At 48.2% G+C, this 23,393-nt stretch overlaps 1 protein-coding gene across 1 annotated transcript in view; it reads right to left on the reverse strand.

The window, feature by feature from the left end:
• Nucleotides 1-16,472, reverse strand: part of LOC139057673 (nitric oxide synthase-interacting protein) — a 141,639-nt gene extending 125,167 nt beyond the window's left edge. Inside the window, exon 1 of the mRNA XM_070536371.1 lies at nucleotides 16,152-16,472. Within this exon, the coding sequence (XP_070392472.1) occupies nucleotides 16,152-16,327 (176 nt within the window). The 5' untranslated portion in view covers nucleotides 16,328-16,472. The remainder of the gene's footprint in view (nucleotides 1-16,151) is intronic.
• Between the last annotated feature and the right edge of the window lie 6,921 nt (nucleotides 16,473-23,393).

The following is a 23,393-nucleotide window of genomic DNA, read 5'->3' on the forward strand; positions in this document are numbered from 1 at the left end:
AAGTACAATGCAATGTCCTTTTTTTACGGACGCCTCAAAGAAGGCTAAGGCAGTCTCATGTGCTGCACACTGTCACTGCTATAATATTAGAAAAAACCCTCAATAGAAACTCCAGCATATTCACTGCCGAAGCATATTGTCACATAGTGGTGACGTTGAAGAACACAATAGCACCACTGTGAACGACAAAACTAAATTTTATTGGGCGAACCTGTGCCCACAAAACAGGCTACACTTATAGCACAACGATAGCGGCGAACACAGTCGGCGATCGTCGAAAATCTGATCAGCGGGTCAAGCGCGTCGGCTTTTATAGAGCAGTCATCGAATGTTCCAGACTAATCGTTCGGACCCGCGTGCCTTCCACAAAGTTCTACACCATTCGCGTCAGGTGATGAAATGAGATAACATAAGGTTCGGCGACAACAGACAGCGGATAGAAGCATCGATAACTTTCCAGAAACTTCGGATACATGCAGGCGCGTCCCATGCTATGCGATTTACATTTGTTAGGCGGTGAAACGTGGTTGCCCGATACAGATAAGTACACGTGTCAATACCCCCCTCTTAAAAAGCATCGTCCCGATGCTACAAATATAAGAGAGCGAAACACAAAAGGACACTTATAAAACATAAGTAACAAAACAACGAAAAGAAACAAAGTCGAAAGGTCAGTCACGCAAAGCCCCAAAGTTCATTAACGCTGGTAGTACGGCTTGAGTCGCACAACGTGGACTATTTCAGGTCGTGAGTGGCGCCACTGTGATAGCGAAATGCCGTCTGGCACGACCTCATAGTCCACTGCGCCAATACGACGGATGATCTTGTACGGTCCGAAATAGCGACGCAAAAGCTTCTCGCTCAGTCCTCGTCGGCGTATAGGGATCCAAACCCAAACACGGTCACCAGGTTGGTACTCGACGAAGCGTCGTCGGAGGTTGTAGTGTCGGCTGTCGGTCCTCTGCTGGCTCTTGATTCGCAGGCGGGCGAGGTGTCGGGCTTCTTCGGTGTGCTGGAGATAGCTAGCTACGTCAACATTCTCTTCGTCAGTTACGTGCGGCAGCATGGCGTCAAGCGTCGTCGTCGGGTTCCTGCCGTAAACCAGCTTAAACGGCGTGATCTGTGTTGTTTCTTGCACCGCCGTGTTGTACGCAAAGGTTGCGTACGGCAGGACCGCGTCCCACGTCTTGTGTTCGACGTCGACGTACATTGCTAGCATGTCGGCGAGGGTCTTGTTCAGGCGCTCCGTGAGACCATTAGTCTGCGGATGGTAGGCAGTTGTCCTCCTGTGGCTTGTCTGGCTGTACTGCAGAATGGCTTGGGTGAGCTCTGCTGTAAAAGCCGTTCCTCTGTCGGTGATGAGGACTTCCGGGGCACCATGTCGCAGCAGGATGTTCTCCACGAAAAATTTCGCCACTTCGGCTGCACTGCCTTTTGGTAGAGCTTTAGTTTCAGCAAAGTGGGTGAGATAGTCCGTCGCCACGACGATCCACTTATTCCCGGATGTTGACATCGGAAACGGCCCCAACAAATCCATCCCAATCTGCTGGAATGGCCGGTGAGGAGGTTCGATCGGCTGTAGTAATCCTGCTGGCCTTGTCGGTGGTGTCTTGCGTCGCTGACACTCTCAGCATGTCTTGACGTAATGGGCGACGTCGGCGGTCAGACGCGGCCAGTAATACCTTTCCTGTATTCTCGACAGCATCCGGGAGAATCCGAGGCGCCCAGCGGTTGGATCGTCATGTAGGGCGTGCAGTATTTCTGGATGCAGCGCTGATGGTACAACAAGAAGGTAGCTGGCGCGGACTGGTGAGAAGTTCTTCTTCACGAGCAGGTTGTTTTGTAGCGTGAACGAAGACAATCCACGCTTGAATGCACTAGGGACAACGTCGGTGTGCCCTTCCAAATACTTGACTAGGGCTTTTAGCTCCAGGTCTCCTCGTTGCTCTTCGGCGAAGTCTTCCGCGCTTATTATTCCATGGAAGGCGTCGTCATCCTCGTCTTGCGGCGGCGGGTCAATGGGGGCGTGTGATAGGCAATCAGCATCTGAATGTTTTCGTCCAGACTTGTATGTTACAGTGATGTCGTATTCTTGTAGTCTGAGGCTCCACCATGCCAGCCGTCCTGAAAGGTCCTTTAAGTTAGCTAGCCAACACAACGCGTGATGGTCGCTGACCACTTTGAATGGCCTGCCATATAGGTAAGGGCGAAATTTCGCTGTAGCCCAAACGATGGCGAGGCATTCCTTTTCGGTTGCAGAATAATTGCCTTCCGCTTTTGACAATGACCGGCTAGCGTAAGCTATGACGTGTTCATGTCCACCTTTTCTCTGGACTAGGACGGCACCGAGGCCTAGGCTACTGGCGCCAGTGTGGATTTCAGTATCGGCGTGCTCGTCGAAGTGCGCAAGTACGGGCGGCGACTGCATACGTCGTTTTAGTTCTTGAAATGCGTTGGCCTGCGGCGTTTCCCACTTGAACTTGACGTCACATTTAGTTAGCTGTGTCAGCGGCTCAGCGATGCGCGAAAAGTCCTTGACAAATCGCCTGTAGTAGGCACACATGCCAAGAAATCTACGCACTGCCTTCTTGTCGGTGGGCTGCGGGAACTTTGCGATGGCAGCTGTCTTCTGCGGGTCAGGGCGGACTCCAGACTTGCTGATGACGTGGCCTAGGAACAGAAGCTCATCGTAGGCGAAGCGGCACTTTTCTGGCTTCAGAGTGAGCCCTGATGACTTGATGGCCTCTAGTACAGTGGCAAGCCGCCTAAGGTGATCGTCGAAATTTCCGGCGAATACAACGACGTCATCCAAGTAAACGAGACAGGTCTGCCACTTCAATCCTGCTAAAACTGTGTCCATCATGCGCTGGAACATTGCAGGCGCCGAGCACAGTCCAAATGGCATAACCTTGAACTGATAGAGGCTGTCAGGCGTGATGAAGGCGGTCTTTACGCGATCCCTTTCGTCGACTTCTTTTGCCAGTAGCCAGGTTTGAGGTCCATCGATGAGAAGTATTTAGCATTGCAGAGCCGATCCAATGCGTCCTCTATCCGTGGGAGGGGGTATACGTCTTTCTTCATGATTTTGTTTAGTCAACGATAATCGACACAGAAACGTAGGGTTCCGTCCTTTTTCTTCATTAAAACAACTGGAGACGCCCACGGGCTTTTCGACAGCTGGATGATGTCGTCGCGCAGCATTTCGTCGACTTGTTTTATAGCTTTGCGTTCTCGCGTCGAAACTCGGTAAGGGCTCTGGCGGAGTGGTCGAGCGCACTCTTCGATTATTATGCGATGCTTTGCGACTGGTGTCTGTCGAATCTTCGATGACGTCGAAAAGCAGTCTTTGTATCGTCGAAGCAGACTTCTGAGCTGTTGCCGCTTAATCACGGGGAGACTTGGATTTATGTCGAAGTCTGGCTCGGGAACTACGGTCGTCATGGTGGATGCGACAGAATCCGAGAGGACAAACGCATTGCTCGTTTCCAGAATTTCCTCAATGTATGCGATCGTCGTGCCCTTGTTGATGTGCTTGAACTCCTGGCTGAAGTTTGTCAGTAACACTTTCGTGTTTCCTCCGTGCAGTCGAGCGATCGCTCTTGCGACGCATATTTCACGGTCGAGCAGTAGACGTTGGTCGCCTTCGATGACGCCTTCTACGTCAGCGGGTATTTCAGTGCAGACTGAAATAATGCTGGAGCGAGGCGGGATGCTTACTTGATCTTCGAGCACACTCAAGGCGTCGTGACTACGAAGGCTCTCCAGCGGTATCGCTTTATCTCCCGACAGCGTTATTAACTTCGACTTCAGATCGATGATTGCGCCATGTTGGTTCAGGAAGTCCATACCGAGAATGACGTCTCGTGAACACTGTTGGAGGATAACGAAGGTGGCAGGGTAAGTACGGTCATGAATGGTTATTCTTGCCGTGCAGATTCCAGTCGGCGTAATCAGGTGTCCTCCAGCAGTGCGAATTTGAGGGCCTTCCCATACAGTCTTAACCTTCTTCAACTAGGAAGCGATGTGTCCACTCATGACGGAGTAATCAGCACCGGTGTCCACTAAGGCGGTAACTGCGTGGCCGTCGAGAAGCACGTCGAGGTCGGTGGTTCTTTGTCTGGCGTTGCAGTTAGGTCTTGGCGTCGGATCACGGCTGCGTCGTGTTGAACTGAAGCTGGAACGTCGCATCGTCAAGTCGTCTTTCGTCAGTGTAGTCTTGGCTTGCTGACTTCGTCGGGACAGCGGCGTCGTCATTAGGTCGTCGAGATGGTTTCTTCGTCGACTTCGGCGGCGGCGGAGGATCTTCGTCAGTTCAACGAACAGCAAACGTACCTCCATCGGTTGCTGCTTTTAGTTTTCCGGATATGGGCTCGCAGAGCGGCCCCGACCTGGACCAGTGTATGGTCGGCGCTGCGGTGACAGGTAGCGGCCTGGTGACGGCGAACGGGACGGTCGTCGAGAGTTCTACTGAGTGGCGGCTAGGTAATCGGCGATTTCACGTGGGCGCTCCCCAAGCTGTGGATGCGGCGCGTTGATGGCGAACCCTCTCAGTCCCAAGTCGTGGTATGGGCATCGGCGGTACACATGGCCGGCTTCTCCGCAGTGATAGCAGAGCGGGCAGTGGTCGGGGGCTCGCCAAATGTCCGTCTTCCACGCGTAGATGCGCTGGGCGACATATTGGCGCGCTGGCGGCAGCGGCAGACGACGGAATTGCGGCGTTGCAAGACCCTGGCGCGGTCGCGCAGGGGGGCCTTGACGGCGGGCGACGGCGGCGGCGTAGGTCATTGCTTCCGGCTGCGGTGATTCTGGTTCCACCTCAGGAACTCCAAGGGATCGGTGCACCTCTTCTTTCACGATGTCGGCGATCGAGGCCACTTGAGGCTGCGACGAAGGCAAGACCTTGCACAGTTCTTCGCGCACAATGGCCCTGATGGTCTCACGCAGATCGTCCGGGGCCAGTGATTGAATTCCTGCGTAGTGGGTAGAGCTTGTACGGCAGTTGAAATGCCGGTTCCGCATTTCGAGTGTCTTCTCGATGCTGGTTGCCTCGCGAAGGAACTCTTCTATGGTCTTCGGTGGGCTTCGTACCATTGCGCCGAAAAGTTCTTCCTTCACACCAAGCATGAGAAGGCGGACTTTCTTCTCCTCGGGCATATCCGGGTCGGCGTGGCGGAAGAGACGGTTCATTTCTTCCGTGAAGATGGCAACGTTCTCGTTCGGTAGCTGCACTCGGGCGTCCAGCATTGCTTCGGCCCTTTCCTTGTGCACGACGCTCGTAAAGGTGCGCAGGAAGCCGCTACGGAAGAGGTCCCATGTCGTCAAGGTCGACTCCCAGTTCTCAAACCACGTTCTGGCGGCATCTTCTAAGGCAAAGTATACATGCCACAGCTTGTCGTCGGAGTCCCAGTTGTTAAAACTCGCGATTTGCTCGTAGGTCTCCAGCCAGGATTCTGGGTCTTCAGTCGCTGCTCCATGGAAGGTCGGTGGGTCCCGAGGTTGTTGTAGGATAACGGGGGACGCTGGGGCAGCCATTGCGGTTGTTTTGACCACGATCTTCTTTGTCGACTCAGGTAGAAGTCCGTGCTCTGGGGGCAGTCCTTGCAGTCTGCGGCTAGCACGCTGGTCTTGGGCGATGTTGGTTTTGTCCTCGACTTCGGGCTTGGATCGCGGCTTTGCGGGGGCGTTCGGTACATGAACGCACAAGCACCTCCACCAAATGTCACGTAGTGGTGACGTTGAAGAACACAGTAGCACCACTGTGAACGACAAAACTAAATTTTATTGGGCGAACCTGTGCCCACAAAACAGGCTCCACTTATAGCACAACGATAGCGGCGAACACAGTCGGCGATCGTCGAAAATCTGGTCAGCGGGTCAAGCACGTCGGCTTTTATAGAGCAGTCGTCGAATGTTCCAGACTAATTGTTCGTACCCGCGTGCCTTCCACAAAGTTCTACACCATTCGCGTCAGGTGATGAAATGAGCTAACATAAGGTTCGGCGACAACAGACAGCGGATAGAAGCATCGATAACTTTCCAGAAACTTCGGATACATGCAGGCGCGTCCCACGCTGTGCGATTTACATTTGTTAGGCGGTGAAACGTGGTTGCCAGATACAGATAAGTACACGTGTCAATATGGTATACGACTGGCTGTGGATCATATATGACAACATAGCATACAAAAAGCTATTATCTACACAGATGCTCCAAGTGTTTCGTGACTGCATTAGCTGGAGGAAAGCTGGGGGATAACCCTGTTTTAATTCAGTTGCTGAAATCCATTTATGATGCTTACAATGAAGAACCGGTACCCAGCATACCTCGTGGCATGCTGGGTACCGGGAAATTGCGATATAACAGGAATTGAGGTGGCAGATCAAAATACTAGAGAAGCTGGTCTACGTGATGACACTGAAGTTACTAAGGTCTCTAGTCAAGATATTAAACCTTCCGTCCATAACTGGCTATGCCAGCATTGGCAGCATCCTTGGGATAAAGAAACTGAAAGCAAATTAATAATAATAATAATACCTTTATTCATAAAAACAAGTGGTACAAAGTGCCAATGATTTAGGAAACAAGTTGCTACAAAAGCAACTCGAATGGTCCTAATAACCAGAGGATCCAAAAGGCAGCAGACAGCAAGGAGCGAGAGAAAAGAAAAAAGAAGAAAAAGAAAGAGGAACAACGAAAAGGGAGAAAGGAAAGAGAGTAATGGCATGTAGTACATAGATCTCACTTAAACAATTTGCTTCGCACATAACACAGCTTGGGAAAAACAAACAATATGGATATATAGATACATAAAACTCTTAAAAAGAAAAAAGATTAGGTACATGGTTAAACCAAATTCTTGGGACAATAGAATTTATACAGTTCTCTGCCAGAACAATTACGTACATTGATGGATGCAAATCTGAGATTATTCAGCAGAGTGGGGACAGTGTAACAAGTCATTTGATTACCATAGGTTGAACGCACATGTGGCACATGCCAGTATTCCGGGGACCTGGTGTTATAACATGGGATGTTGTGTTTTAATCTAGCCAGAGATGAAACAAGGCGTAAGTTCTGTTTGGGTTCTTTTAGGTATCCAAGAGCAAGGCTGACTTTATCACTGACATTAATTATCACTGACTTTAATTACCCAAAGTTTTTTAAATAGAGGCTCAGATGGGGAGTCAAAGGGCATATCGCTAATTACGCAAACAATTTTCTTTTCTATTACAAGCAAACGTTTAATATTTGTAACAGTAGTGGTGCCCCAAATAAGGCAGCAATAATGAAGGTGGCTCGCAAACAAAGCATTATAAATTAACATGTTAATCTTCCGAGGCATGTAGCGAATAGAGAAAACGCATCCAGTAATTTGGGAGAGTTTGCCTGCAAGAAAATCAATATGATCGCTCCAGCTTATATTTTCATCGAAAAAGACCCCGAGTGTTTTCACAGAAAGGACGAGTTCAATTTTAGAAGACCCTAAGACTACGTCCCTACAAGCACAGGTATTCTTATTTTTCGGTTGAAATAAAACTGCCTTTGTTTTTTCTACACTAATCTTGAGAACATTTTCTAGAGACCATAAATATATTTTTTACAAACAAGAGTTAGCCACTGACACTAGCTTCGGAGCATTATTGGACAAAAACAGAACAGTAGTGTCGTCGGCATAGATTAAGAATTTGGCATCGGGATCACTATTAACGAGATCATAGACATAAAGAATAAACAGAAGAGGCCCAAGGATACTGCCCTGGGGAACACCTGCCATGACACAAGAAATGTTGGACAATTTGTTGTTAATGAACACATATTGGCATCTGTGCTGCAAGTACGACCGAAATAATTTTAAGGCGACACCGCGGATACCATAGTAGGTAAGTTTATTTAATAATAGTTCATCACTGATGGAGTCAAATGCCTTACTAAAGTCAATAAATACCCCTAAAGTGAGCTGGCCGTCCTCAAAATTTTGTAAAATGTATTCTTTCTGCTGAAGAAGTGCAAGCTGAGTCAATCTGTGTTTGCAAAAGGCATATTGCGAGTCAGTGAGCAGGCTCTTAGTTTCAAGGAAGTTAGATGCACGAATAAAAATTATTTTTTCTAAAGCTTTCAAGATCGGAGTATCGATATTAACCTGTACTTGGACATAGCTGTTTTATCACCTTTCTTGAATAAAGCTAACACTTTTGCAGCTTGCATTTTACATGGGAAGACACCACTAGCAAGTGATAGGTTATATATATGCGTTAACACTGGGGCAATTACATTGAGAACATATTTAACAGGTTTCATCTGCAAGTTACCTATATCGCATGTGCTACTGTCTTTTAAACTTGAAAAAATACAGAAAAGTTCACCTTCATCAGTCGGCCAGAGAAAAACGGTGTCATGAGGCGTGGCTTTAATATAACGGCAAGCACTGATATTTGTGGGCAACGTACTAATGTTGGTGAAACAATCATTGAAAACATCAGGTAACATTTCAGCGCTAATATTAACCTTATCTTTCTTAATAATGAATAACAGGGAGTAGGGAATCAGGTGAATGACCAAGTAGCGAATTGACCTTCCACAATACTTTCCTACTATTGCTCGAACAGGACTCGAAATATTTGTTATTATTACGAATCTTAACAAGCCGCAGCTGCTCATTAAGTCTATTACGGTATCTCTTAAAGGGGTGGAAACATGAAAATTTTCGTTCATGCGTTCCTCGATTCAAGCGTTGCATAATGCTTCAGGAAGCACGATACACATCGCGGTATTCCTATATACCCGATAAATAATGTAATAACAGCATGATTATATCGAGTGATTTCGGTTTTGGTTTCTGGGCTCCAGGTGATGCTATGACGTCGTAGAAGAGGAAACGCAACACGGCTTGGTCACATGGATTACAAAAAGTAGTGACGTAAAACTATGCCGTGTCGTCTGCTTACGCATATGCATGCTCTGCCAGCAGAGGTAAATAACTGGCGACTCGAAGTGCATGTCGCGATTATTATATTTATTGTGAAGGCGACAACAACGGTAAGAAAATATTGCGGCTTGTGAGAGTCGGTAATTCACTGCAAAGTGCCGTCAGCTTTAGCTTTGATGTTGTTGTGTCTTCGTCATGCTAGTTCTGCGCATGTGCTGAACACTTCCGTTCCTTCTTTTCGCTCCCACTTCCCTTCCCACTTCAGGGAATAAAAGCTATCACATGCCCCTAAATAAACGTCTTCTATGTTCAAGCGGTCTGTGCCTCGTGACTGTTCGGGCCGCGTGCCGTGGAAATGCTACAGTGGCGATGAGCCAGGATAACCCCCATTCGGTGAAAGAAGACCCGGAATCGGCAACCGCGAAGGCAGGCTCGCCGATGGCAAGCATGGCTCATCATATGCTCCCTGCATTCAGCGAAGATACAGATAAGTGGAAGCCGTATCTCATTAAGGCAGATGCCTACTTTGAAGCTAACGGAATCACCCATTCAGCCAAAAAGAGAGCACTTCTCGTGGCAGCATTGAGCACGCAAACCGTGCAAGTATTAGCCAGCAAGGTCGCACCGTGAGCTCCAAACGCGTTGAGCTTTGAGCAAGTTGTCGAGGTGCTAAATGAGTACTATGATCCAAAGCGACATGAAATAACGGAAAGTTTAAAGTTTTTTTAACTGCTGCCAGATGAAAGGAGAATCTGTCATGCAGTTTCTGGTGGAAATACGCTGCATAGCCGATAACTGCAATTTTGGCAACGCCCTGGAGCGGATGCTCAGGAATCGTATTGTATGCGGTGTGCGGTCAAAGGCCCTACAGAAGCAATTACTGGCAGAGGCTGACCTCACGCAAGCGGAAGCAGACGCGCTCGCAATTTCAGCTGAAACTGCCGAGAATGATGCTATGAAGATGTCATCTGAGCCAAAGGCTTTAATGAAACTGCAGGCGGCTCGAAAAACGCCCTCCGGGATAAACAGAAACGCTGTAAAACATCTAGAATGCGGAAGGTGCAGCAGCTCAAAACACGATGATGTCAGTTGCGGATGGGCAAATGCACGTTGCTATCGCTGTGGGCGGCGGGGACACCTTGCTAAGAAATGTCAGTCACCCTAACCACGGAAGGTTAGCTACCAGAGCGATGCATGCAAATACACTGGCTATAACGGAAACAACGCCAATGGACGAGAGCAGTGACGAAGTCCACCTTTGGAAATTGTTTCGGAACGTAAAAATTTTATCAAGCCGCCAATCCACCGCTCATTTACATGGGGCGCGTTCAAGTAGCCATGGAAGTCGACACCGGCTCGCCAGTATATGTCATTTCTCTGGAACTGTACATGAAGCATCGAAACCATTGGCCTGCCCTGAAGCCGTCACGTGTGAAGTTGTCTTGCTACGCAGGGCGGTTACCGGTGCTGGGCGACCTGACATTACGTGTGGGCTTCAAAGACGTGCTCGTGGACTGTCCCCTCGCAGTGCTTGACTGTGAAGGGCCAAGTCTTTACGGAAGAAACCTGCTGACGCTGCTGGACAACGCTGGTGCACCGGTGCTACATGTGACACCGGCCTGCGGAGCCACAGAAACGAGCAAAGTGGACACCTGCAAGGTTAAGGCCATTTTCACAGACTACCAGGACATCTTTACCACGGAACTCGGTCTAATGAAGGGTCCTCCAGCAAGCCTGCACCTCAAAGATGGAGCAATTCCAAAGTTTTGTAAGGCCAGATCTCTTCCTTATGCTTTACGCAACAAGATAGCTTTGGAGCTGGACCGACTCGTTTCCCTTGGCATCTTATCGCCAGTCAGCCATTTGGATTGGGCAACGCCCATAGTACCGGTGTTAAAGAACGATGGCTCGGTGCAGATTTGTGGCGATCTTAAAGTTACATTGAATCCGGTTTGCGCAATCGAACAGTATCCTATTCCTATAATAGAGGATATGTTCGCAGCTTTAAGTGGCTGTGAATGTTTCAGCACCCTCGACTTGCGCGACGCTTACAGTCAGGTGCCTCTAGACGAAGCTGCACGCAAACTTTGCATAATCAATACGCACAAAGGCTTATTTTGCTATAACCGGCTTCCGTTCGGAATATCGTCTGCACTGTCGATCTTCCAGAGAAAAATCGACACAATTATCAGTGGCTTACCCGGAGTTCAAGCCTATCTTGATGATATAATCATGCGCGAGGAAAGGCGATAATGGAGAGCGACTGAAAGCCGTCTTAGAGCGTTTTCGGGATCATGGGGTTAAGTTACGCCATGACAAATGTAAATTTCGACAACCGGCAGTTATATACCTCGGACATCGCATTGACGGCGAGGGCCTTCATCCAATAGAAAACAATGTGGAAGCTATCACGCGCACACCTTATCCACGGAACGTGACCGAACTACGGGCATTTATCGGAATGTTGACTTTCTACGCGAAAGTTTTGCCAAACATGTCAACGTACCTAGCACCGCTGTATCAACTATTGGAAAAGAATGCACGGTGGCAATGGAACGCACCGCAAAAGGCCGCCTTCGATGCAGCAGAGGGAAGTCTGAAAAATGCCCCAATTCTTGTACATTTCGACCCTGCAAAGGAACTCAAGCTAGAGTGCGATATGTCTTCACTGGGTGTCGGAGCAGTTCTGTTTCACTCTATCAACAACGTAAATAGACCGATAGGTTTTCGCTCAAGAGCACTGACCCAAGCAGAGCGGAGCTACTCCCAGTTAGGACACGAAGCGTTGGCTTTGGTTTTCGGTGTGACAAAATTCCGGGACTACCTTCTAGGTCGTGAATTTACGTTGGTTACGGATCGTCAACCACTCGTCAGCCTGCTGAGACCCGACCGCCAGACACCGACTATGGCGGCTGCGTGAATTCAACGCTGGGCGCAGTACCTCGGCGGCTACAAATACAAGCTTCAGTGTGTTCCTGGGAAACAACTACTGAACTTGGATGCCCTCAGCAGACTACCACAGCCGACCACTGGAGACGGAGGCGAAGGTGAGCCCCCGGAGTACATACTCACACTTGAAAGCTTAGATGAAAGTGTGGTCTAAACGCGTGAACTGAAGGACCTAACGGCCGTCGACTCGGCATTGCGTAAGGTTCAAGATTACGTGTTACGCGGTTGGCCAAAAAGCAAGACAAACATAAAGCTTAGAACGACAGAAAGCTGAGCTAGTTGGTAAGGATTCATTATGCAAAATGGAAGTGAGGCGTGCAGACAGGACACAAGAGTAGAGAAGTAGACAACACGAACGCCAACTATCAACTGAAGGGAACACTGAGGAGAAAAAAAAAGAAAGAAGACACAAAAACTCATCTGCGCATGCTCAGGAATGGTAACACCACATGTCAATCGGGTACACGTGCCGGTCTACGTGACAGATAACTGTTAAGGCACTTAATCTCTTCCTTATGTAAAGTAATCGAAGGCTGACTCACGCATGCACTTCCATCATTATAGATAATAGGGCAATTGAGCAATTATAGATTATAGCAATTATAGCAATTATTGAGCAATTATAGATTATAGGGCAATTGAGGCAAGCAATGGACACATCAACACGTGATCAAACATGGCAGCACCCACGGGATCACCATGAAAAGGGTCACTAAGGCTTAAATACTGAAGCCATAACTTAGTCCAGGACCACAGGTGTCCCCGTGACCAGGAACACCTGCCCAAATTTGACCTTTACACACAACATCCAGTTTGCTGACTGAGTGAATACTGAGGAAACCCTTCATAGCAACCATTGCCTCATCAACACAAATATTCACACAAGCCCCATGGCATGACCCATCAAAAAAGCTGGCATACCATATTAGACGAAATTCAGGCAAAATTGGCAGGACACTGTTCCCATACACATGCAAGGCTACCAGGCCTGGCCCCAGCAATCGCTTGCTAGCTTGCATTCTACAAAAACACAGATCGAGCGCTCAGAGGCGGTCTTGGATGTGGATAACCACCTCCTCCACCTTTGGGAAGCCCAACACAGCCTCGTCCGCCGCTGGCACCATCAGAAACACAATAGGAAGCTAAAATTTAACATAGCAGAGCTTAGCCAGAAGGCAGCAGCAGAGTACGCGGCCCAGCTTGCCGACTCTGACTGGGTTAGCCGCACGACAAATGTCCAGCTGAAACACAAGGCGTCTTTTTCGCACCCTCATTGACCCCACACAAACCCGCACTGAAACACTTGCAGCGAACTATCCACGGCTTTGCTAGTAACATGACTTGGCTAGCGCGCAAGCTAAGGTACCAGTACCTTAGTAGTGCCCAAGATGCCCGAGGGCCAGCATACTCATATGCAGGCTCTGAGAATGCCAAGCACCTTTCCAGCTCCATGACCTGAAGGCAGCCCCGGCCAAAATGAAACGTGGCGCCACACCCGGACAGGACAAAATTAGTCAAGCCTCTGGCAAACCTGTTGGACTTGACTAACAATTCACTATTGGCATGCTTCAATTGTATCTGACTGGGAGAAGAGTCCCTCCCTATCCATTGGAAGACAGCACTTGCCATCTTTATTCTTAAACGTGGCAAAGCTATGGATACGGACAACCTCCACCCCAACTCTCTCCCCTCTTGTGTGGGCAAGTTAATGAAGACGATGGTGCGGGACCGGTTGTCTACTTTCATGAAAGACCACAACACATTTGCGGACACCACGTTCAGGTTTTGCCTACACAAATCCGCACAGGATCCTCCTCCAATTTAATCGGGAAGTCCTAGACCCCACTGAATGCCCCCACAACAGCAAGGTGGTCCTGGCTTTGGACCTTAAGGGAGCATTCGTCACTCATGAAATCATCTTCACTCATCTCTCTCAAACCAACTGCGGGCGTAATGCTTTTCACTACGTCTTACAATTTCAAACACAGAGACATGCATACTTGCGCATACAGGACACCGAACACAGCCCATACACTCTAGGTTCCAGAGGTACACCACAGGGCACTGTCCTCTCCCCCTTATTGTTCAATCTGGCCATGAAGAACTTTCCTGCTCAGCTGGAGGCTGTCCCCGGGGTGCAACATGCACTCTATGCGGACATCACCACCATCTGGGCAACACAAGGCTTTTTGGGAGACATGTGGGCCAACTTGCAGCAAGCGGCAACCATAGTGGACCAACATGCTCACGCTTGCAGCCTCCCATGCTCCCCCCAAAAGTCTGAATTCGTGCATCTCTGCCCCTCACCCAAATGCACATCCAAAATTGCTCTCTCTCTAGAGTATGGTCAAATATCTGAACCTGAAATTATAATCCTCGCACTTTTCATCAACCAACACCGCCGGTCCGACACAACCCTAGGTAAGCTGCAAAAGGTGGGGGGACAGGTGGGCCGCATGGTCCACCGACCTTCCAACAAGAGCGGGGTCTCAGATGTAAACATCCCTTGAAACTGGCCAACGCATTTGTGACTAGCCGAATATTGCATTCGACTCCATACTTCCATCTCCGCAAGCATCAGGACGCCGCCCTTGAGGTCATCCTCCGAAAGATAGTTAAGCCGGCCCTTGATCTCCTGGTCTGCAGCTCTAACCAGCGCCTTCTGGGCATGGTGAATACGTATCGGGATCTCAAGGAAGCTCATCTTACCAATCACACAAGTCTTTGTCAGACACTGTCGGGTCGCCGCCTCCTTGCCCAACTACACCTCCAACTTCTCAGGCAGATGGAAGAGCACGTACATATGCCACAAGGACGGCGCTATGCCCTGCACGTGCACCCTCTTCCCCAGAACATGACAAGCACATACCATTATGGCAGATGCTTGGTGAGGGATGGTTCACAGCCACAGTGGTCCACGAAGGCAAAAGAGTTAACAGCCTTAGCTTTTGTGCTAGGGACATTACATATACGGAGAAAGTCACCACCACGTTGGCTGCATCGGATTACTCTCATACTATCATTAACAACTCGCGAGGGGCCTGTCGGAACTAAAAACAGGGTCAGATTCCTTTCCTGGCCTACCGTATCCTTCAATCTAGCTGCCGACCCGGGGACCCCCATCCCAGATATGTCATTTGGGCTCCTGCTCACATGGGATTAGAGGGAAATGAGGCAGCGGACACTGCCACCCACATGCTTTCTCCCCGTGCTCCTTTCTTCTCTGACCCCACCGATCAGCTTGACCCCCAACCCAATCTACTCGTTTACAGAAATTACAGCCTATTATCAATCCGGCCACGAACTCTACCCCTGCCCGTGTAGAGGCCTCAAAAAGGAGGAGGGTCGCCTCCTGCTCCGCCTGTTTACCAACACTATGCCATGCCCGGCAGCTCTCAAACATTTCGATCCGGCCTTTACCGGAGCTTGCCCGCACTGTGTGGAGAAGTCCTCGGATCTCTACCACATGGTGTGGGCTTGCCCATCCAACCCTGCCGGCGAGGACTGGGAGGCTGCCCTGCTTGGCTGCTCAGACTTCCGGGCTCATTAGGCCCTAGTTGGGCACGCTCGCGCGGCAGCTACCGCCCCTGGAGTTCCGTACTAGGGACTCCACCTAGTGCTTGTAAGGGGAGGCCCATTCGGGGTTGTCCCGGGCGCACCTCCTTATAATTTTTGTACGGCCACTAAAAGTTTTTAACCACCACCACCTTTCTACAGGCGGCGACACAACTTTATGCTGCGCCGTCGCAGCAGCAGCTCGCATCAAATTCGCACTTTTTTCTTGAAAAAAAGAAACCGTGCAATTAATTGTGCCAAGTATTATAGTAAACGAAGCAGAGTTCGAAATGCGATCTTTCTGCAGAATCTGAGCAAGAACAGTGCAGTGGTGAGCACAAAACCTTTTTAAAAAACATAAAAGCACATGACGGGTGTAAATTTAACAATTAACAGATACTACATTTCTCTGTGCTGCATGTCTGTCACCACCACGTTTCAAGCGAGATGCTCATAATATCCATGTATCCAACTTCCCCACAAGTGACAACTTCCATCCTCAGGGGCTATCATCCTTCCAGCACCGATTCAGTTTGCGTACCATAATTGTGCGCTAAAGCTTTTATTCCATCGCCAGGAACCCCTTTCGCGCTATCTCTGATGCCACGAACGGCACCACCATTTCTCTCCCCGAAACTTCCACCGGTGCTTTGCATCAGCACGAAACACAGAAACAATGCACCCGAAAATAAGAAATAAAAAAAGACAAGGGCCTGCTTACGTGATGACAGGATTTCGGCACGGCTGCAACGACAGGCAGCAACAGTCGAAGTCTTTGACGGCATCCTTGCCGAGACGCATTCGCTGCGTCCCATAGCCGCAAGACTGTGTGTCCTTCTGTTTTTCGTGATATGTGTACACCGCTCCTGCAGTGCAGTTGCGGGCGTGCCGAGTCATCCTTAACTGCGCACTTCGATATCTGTCCTTGAACTACAACAAAGTAACCGAAAGCGTATATATAAATAAAGTAAGCTACGCTAGGTGCCACTGACCAATGCACCGGCCCAACCAGGCCCCGTACACTACTCTCAAGTTCAACAAATGGCCATAGAATAAAGAACAATATTAGAGAAGGGAAACTGTACCTTCCGCCGTGGTTCGAAAATAAGCAGCGGCAGCGCCTGGAACTTACTTTGGCGGACGCCAGATGACGTTGCTCAATCCGGAAGCGGTGACTCTGGTGCGAGTCTCGTGTGCGGACGGCGGTACGGACGCTCCTGTGGTCGAGGCTTCAGCGACTTCGTTCGTAGCTAAGTACCTTTTTATCTTTATTAGCTAGTGTTTTGAAGTATTTTCTGTTGCATGGAGTAGGGGCGCAAATTTTGAATTCTTGGTAAGAGTAGCAAACGCACCGGCTTTGTCTAGGTCTGGCGGCTCCCCCTATAGTGTACTAGAATAATGTCCTAGTGGCGCGAGCAAGAGGGAGGGACAATGCGCCGGCTGAAGCAAATGCCAGTAGCCGCCGCCGGTGGCGCTGCTGTGCTTTTTTCTAGCTGCTGGCGCGCGGTCGAGCCGGCTTAGACACGCTCTGCAGCTGTTTGCTCTGTGTGTTTTCGGAGCCGTGTTACGTTCAACGTGGCCATGCTTGTGAAAAACAGTGGATGATATGAAAAAAGAAGGCGTATCCCTGCATCTACTGCAGCACAGGAGGTTCGATGCCAAAAAGAAAGACGGGCACCCATTTATACGCTCCGGGCTGCCACAGCGATTATCAGGGCGCTCCGAAAGCGTCATTGTTCGCCGCACCAACGCAAAATGAACTTGGGAAGAAATGGGAGAGCGCAATCTGCGAACAGCAGACAAGCATCTCACTGAATCTTCAGCGGTATTTCATTAAAACTTTTTTCTGGGAGAGTTGGTGCATACTTGACATAAAAATTGCGTGCTTGTGTCTCGTCCTTGTTACTTTGTGGTTGCATGTGTTTGCGTTGTTACAATTTTTTATGTTCAGTGGTATGTGAGCGCCACTTTGAGCCTCGATACATTTTGAGCGATTACGTCCGCATCAATAGCACCGAAATTCGACTTCCACGTGGGAAGCTGTCGCTGGCGCGGTGCCTACCCTTCTGCCCGACTGTACGTCCTACCTTTCTGTCGCACCTGTTGAAGAGAGGCCAGAAAGGAAGAGGCCAGCCGTAGAAAGTGCACCGATGGTAAGCACGAAGCCACGTAAGAGCGCACGGACCGCACAAAATGAAGAAAGAGCGGGAGATTGTCAGCTCCGCCAACCACTTCGCGAGACTGCGTAAGATGAAAACGGACAGTTTGCGGAGAATGAACCATTCGCAATTAGCTCGCTCCAAGTAGTGAATGTTCCCTCAAGCTCTGGTGCCACTTTAACTGTGGCAACGACTCAACCGTAGTTTTCGCGACAACGTAGGTACAAAAGCATGAAAGGCTCGAGATATTGCATGAGAAAGTTCTGCATTTTAGTGGGCGTGAAGACGAAGTGTCTGCTCAAGTGTACTTTAGAGGTGGGCAGTGCCAAGACATAGTTGTATGCTCCCTTGCCGCTGCGAACCATTTGCTACAAGACTCTGAGAGCCGCATCATCTGCCACGGAATAATGTCTGAAAGTGACTTTCATGACCTTTCACGTGTTTTAACTCGAGGTTGCAGCCTCCTGCTGTGGTATTTGGGACTCCAGCATGCAGTGACAGCGGCCTAATTTTCTATATCGCTGGTTGTGGCGAGAAAGTGCATTTTAAAGACAGGCTGTGAAGCCGGCCTGAACTTACTACTGATCACAAAATGGGCAGCAGGAAATTTGAGGCTTGCAAAGTTTACCATATGAAAGACAACGGTGGTTTGTCATATCCTGCCTCCCCTCTGTACAAGTTTATGATAAACTTGGACAAAGACTTCATAGTTTGTTTTAGTCTTCTTGAGTTGCACGCAGTGTTTTAGATTTAGCTAGGTGTTTTAGCTAGGTGCTGTTAAAGCCAGGCTGCAGCATCAACTTGGCTGCCCTGATCACTTCGAATCCATCACAGCAGAACTCACTGCTTTCTACATCACAACCAGGCTAAATTTCTTCACAAGAAGCGTGAATAAGTGTAATGAAAGAAGGCGCCAGGCATCAAAATATAATAAACTCAGTTGATGTTCCTAGAACTCCATGCTACAAGGTGTTTTTTGGTCATGTGTTTTAACAGTAATAGTTAATTATAATGGGATTTGATGCTCGGTGTCTAGGGAAGGTACACTTTAGGGTTCCTTTATAGCTGTGCTATTTTCATTGTGAATAATTAAAAAGAAATATTAACCTGGATTTCTTTCGAGCGTCACTCTGACAGTATGTGCTGAAGATGCGGCGGATTTCTTAGGAGCTAAAATTTCGGAAAAAATTGTGAGTTTGTATGTACGCAATTGCATAGTCAAAAATGAATTCATTCCGGGGTTTAATGTGTAAAACACACTAAGATCTAATTATTAGGCACGCAGTAAGGGGGGGGGGGGGAGTACATGAATGGTTTTGACCAACTGGGGTTTTATAACCGGCAACACGGACATGTTTGCATTTTCCCACTATGAAAGTGCAGCCAACGAGTCCATTATTTAATCCTACGCCCTCGGGGTTAGCAGCGCAACGCCGAACTCGCGACGCACTTTCCGGTCATTTGCGACAAGGACGCGATTTAAATGTAGTGGTAAATGTAGCTCCATAGAAGCAAGGCAGGCCCAGATATATTGGCTTTCGAGCAGTAGATGAGCAACAAGAAGCTCAGTTAATTGCCAGCTGGCACAGGTGATATGACGAGCGCAATGAAAGCGTCGGACGGTGCGAGAGTACGCTAGCAGACGACATTGTCGATACTATGGTATCGATGTGGCCTTCAAAATCTTCCTTTACACAATACTTTGTTAAATACAATCCTGTTCTGTTATAATGAAATAACCATGTCCGTAAAAAACCCTCAATAACACGGACCGCCTCAAAATCAGCGAATATGAGAGCAGCCAGCCTGCTAGAAAAGGTCGCAGTGGCGACACCTGGTGGCGTCAACGGAAAGAGGCACGCGCGCTCCTTTCCGGTCGTGTCACTAGGACATTATTCTAGTACACTATAGCTCCCCCGTTGGGCCTAGTTGGTAGGAGGCATAGAGTTTCTCACCATAACACCTAGAGGGTAATCTGGCGCCACCGTCTATGGGAGTTTCTTAAGGGGGCACCGTGCCGTCATGGGAATGACGGTATATGTGTCTGCGAGGCTCGTGTTGGCTGGTGTTGTAAGAGGCTTCGTCTAAAACGTGGATATGGCTACGCAAATAACGCGTTCTCAAAGTAAAATCTTCATAAAATGTTTCCATTCACGCATATTACATGTTTACTCACCCACGATGCATGACCAAGCGAAGAAAAGCAAGAACAGACGACCAACTGTTTCAAAGCGAGCGCGAACCTTGCCGTCTGTCCTCCAACTTTAGCGGCCCGCTGATACTTTTTACGTAACATGTAGTCGTACACACAATAACAAGTTCTCATAGTTAAACAAAACATGTTTTCGCGTAATAACAAAGCTAAAACAGCTTTTCACGTGCTGTTCTAGTAGAAAATGAATCATTGTGACAGACGGAACGGTACTTGCCAAGCGCGTCTTCAAGGTGTCCTGTCTCTACGAGAACGATGTCAATCCGAATCCACAATATACCGGCATTCCCACGCATACCACAGCGCAGCAGCGCCAGATTTCCCTCTAGGTAATGTAGTGAGAAACTCTATGGTAGGAGGCATAGAGTTTCATATTAGTATACCTAGAGGCAAATCTGGCGCTGCGATCGTTCAACCTACATGGGAATGATGGGAAGTACAGGCTTCGGATTGGCATTCTGTTGACTGGCGAACTAGTGTACAAGTATTTTTTTAAAAGTTTCGGTTTCGCTCCAAGCGCAATTGCTATAACCTGCAGTTGGACAGTGCAACGCAAAGCTCTCTGCGTTTGTTAGGTTGCTCAGAGTGCCGATAGCGCGCTGGGCCAGCGACTGGGACGATGCTTGTGTCGCGGTGTGGCGTCGAAGCCGTGACGAGAAAGCGGCGGCATCGTAAACGTTGAATGAACATGTTTTGAGCGTTTAGACCTTTGTTTGTTAAGTGTGTTAGGTTGGCACTGTAGCGTTACGTGCTTTATGAAACTTCAGGATAGAACAAAGAAGGCACTACTGATACAAGACATATACAATTGTACTTCTAGTGGCTTGACAATCAAATTTTATTGAGGGCTTCATTATGTGCTCGTTTATGTGCTCATTGAAATGCGTGTTTTAGGACTTTGAGAACACAAACTTACTTGTGGTAGGAAAGATAGCTGCTTCCTAGCTGTAGTCTAGTGTCGCACAATGGGTACCCGCAAAGCCACGCTGTAACGCTTCGGAAGCGGTACGCCAATATAAAATATGATGGAGCATACTCGTAGGAGGCCACTAGCGTCCTGCGTAGCACGGCAGCAGATGTGCTTAAAATTACATGAAGGCGTTCAGCAATTGTGACAGCCGACGCAACCTTTCGAAAGAGCGAGAGAGTTCGCAAGTGCCTGTCGTCTGCGAGAAAAGTCTCGCGTTTGCAGCGAGCAGGCGTCGTAGCAGACGACACTTGTAGAATTCCTCTCAAGGGCGCAACGCTTTGTCACAATACAACATTTTTATTTCCAGAAATACTTGATGACTATTTTTATATAAGTACATGGACGGTTGTTTTGCTGTTGCAAAAATGAATAAATAATTATTCTTTGGCGTTAAATTGGGAACAGAATCGCACAAGTATGCATACCCTGGCGTGTCCTGCTGACAAACCATAGTAAACCATGCTTCCATCTCAACGTCATGCAAAGTTTATGTAGCGTGTTGTGCATCATATAACATACTGCGGAAATAGAATTAGATTTTACGCGATAATATTTGAGTATAGCGTTGTTTACTGCGCCAGAAGCAAACGCCACTAGTCTAAAGACCGAAGTCAATCCGAAGCCTGTACTTCCCATCATTCCCATGTAGGTTGAGGCGACGCTCATGAGAACCCCCGTAGACAGTAGCGCCACATTTCCCTCTAGGGTATTTTTAGAAACTCTATGAGATGAAAGCATGGTTTACTATGGTTTGTCAGCAGGACACACCAGGGTATGCATACTTGTGCAATTCTGTTCCCAATTTAACGCCAAAAAATAATTGAGGAGTTTCTTTTCGAATTGAGCCAAATCCATAAACCGAAACTAGGTCAGATAAAACGGTAATGACAAGAAAAACTACGCAACTTTCTCATAGAAAACCCGTTGCAACGAAATGGGTCAAATACCGCCAGGCGAACGTGTTCGCAGATCGTATTTCGTATCGAAATTGAGCCAGATCCAGCTGTTACACGGATCAAAATGAGCCAAATCCATTTGCCCAATAGGAGAGCGCTTTTGGCGTGACGTCATGTAGCCATGGCAGCCTCCTTGTCAGTTCCCGCCAAGGAGTTGGTTCCCGCCTGACAGCTCAGAGTGTTTCGTTCGTGTTTTCGCGAGTTCTTCGCTTTTCTGATATCGTGTTTCATGGATTCGGATGGCAATGAAGAGATCAGCGAAAATCTATCCCTAGACGTCGACGACGAAGTGAAAAGAAGCCGCATCACCACCGTAAAAGCAAGAATGCGCCGTTGCCAAAATGCAAAATGCAGTGCCCTGCTGCCAATGTTATTATAACTTTTCTGTCAAGATTACATGATGCCATTCTCGAAAGCCAATTTCAATAAAGTTTTCATAGCAATAGCGCCTAAAATCCAGCGTTTCAATTCAATACGAGCCAAATCCAAAGTTCTCACCCTAATATTGGGCATATTTGACGCATAATTTTTCATTACTTGTGGTCGTAAACTTGCCCTAGCTGACATGTAAAGCATATCATATAATAGCTTTGATAGCGTTGCATTTAGGTCCGGTAACAAATTTTTGCTTTTTTCTCAACTTCTGTTTAGGTGGATTTGACCCATTTCGAAGGAAAACTCCTCAATTATTTATTCACTTTTGCAACAGCAAAACAACCGTGCATGTACTTATATAAAAATATTCATCAACTATTTCTGGAAATAAAAATGTTGTATTGTGACAAAGCGTTGCGCCCTTGGGAGGAATGCCAAAATCTGGAATGCTACAAGTGTCGTCTGCTACGACGCCTGCTCGCTGCAAACGCGAGACTTTTCTCGCAGACGACAGGCACTTGCGAACTCTCTCGCTCTTTCGAAAGGTTGCGTCGGCTGTCACAATTGCTGAACGTCTTCAAGTACTTTTAAGCACATCTGCTGCAGTGCTAGCTAGGACGCTAGTGGCCTCCTACGAGTATGCTCCATCATATTTTATATTGGCGTACCGCTTCCGAAGCGTTACAGCGTAGCTTTGCGGGTACCCATTGTGCGACACTAGACTACAGCTAGGAAGCAGCTATCTTTCCTACCACAAGTAAGTTTGTGTTCTCAAAGTCCTAAAACACGCATTTCAATGAGCACATAAACGAGCATATAATGAAGCCCTCAATAAAATTTGATTGTCAAGCCACTAGAAGTACAATTGTATATGTCTTGTATCAGTAGTGCCTTCTTTGTTCTATTCTGAAGTTTCATAAAGCACGTAACGCTACAGTGCCAACCTAACACACTTAACAAACAAAGGTCTAAACGCTCAAAACATGTTCAACGTTTACGATGCCGCCGCTTTCTCGTCACGGCTTCGACGCCACACCGCGACACAAGCATCGTCCCAGTCGCTGGCCCAGCGCGCTATCGCCACTCCGAGCAACATAACAAACGCAGAGAGCTTTGCGTTGCACTGTCCAACTGCAGGTTATAGCAATTCCGCTTGGAGCGAAACCGAAACTTTTAAAAAAATACTTGTGCACTAGTTCGCCAGTCAACAGAATGCCAATCCGAAGCCTGTACTTCCCATCATTCCCATGATGGTTGAACTATCGCAGCGCCAGATTTGCCTCTAGGTATA

Source organism: Dermacentor albipictus, chromosome 3, assembly GCF_038994185.2.
Source record: "Dermacentor albipictus isolate Rhodes 1998 colony chromosome 3, USDA_Dalb.pri_finalv2, whole genome shotgun sequence".
Lineage (NCBI taxonomy): Eukaryota > Metazoa > Arthropoda > Arachnida > Ixodida > Ixodidae > Dermacentor > Dermacentor albipictus.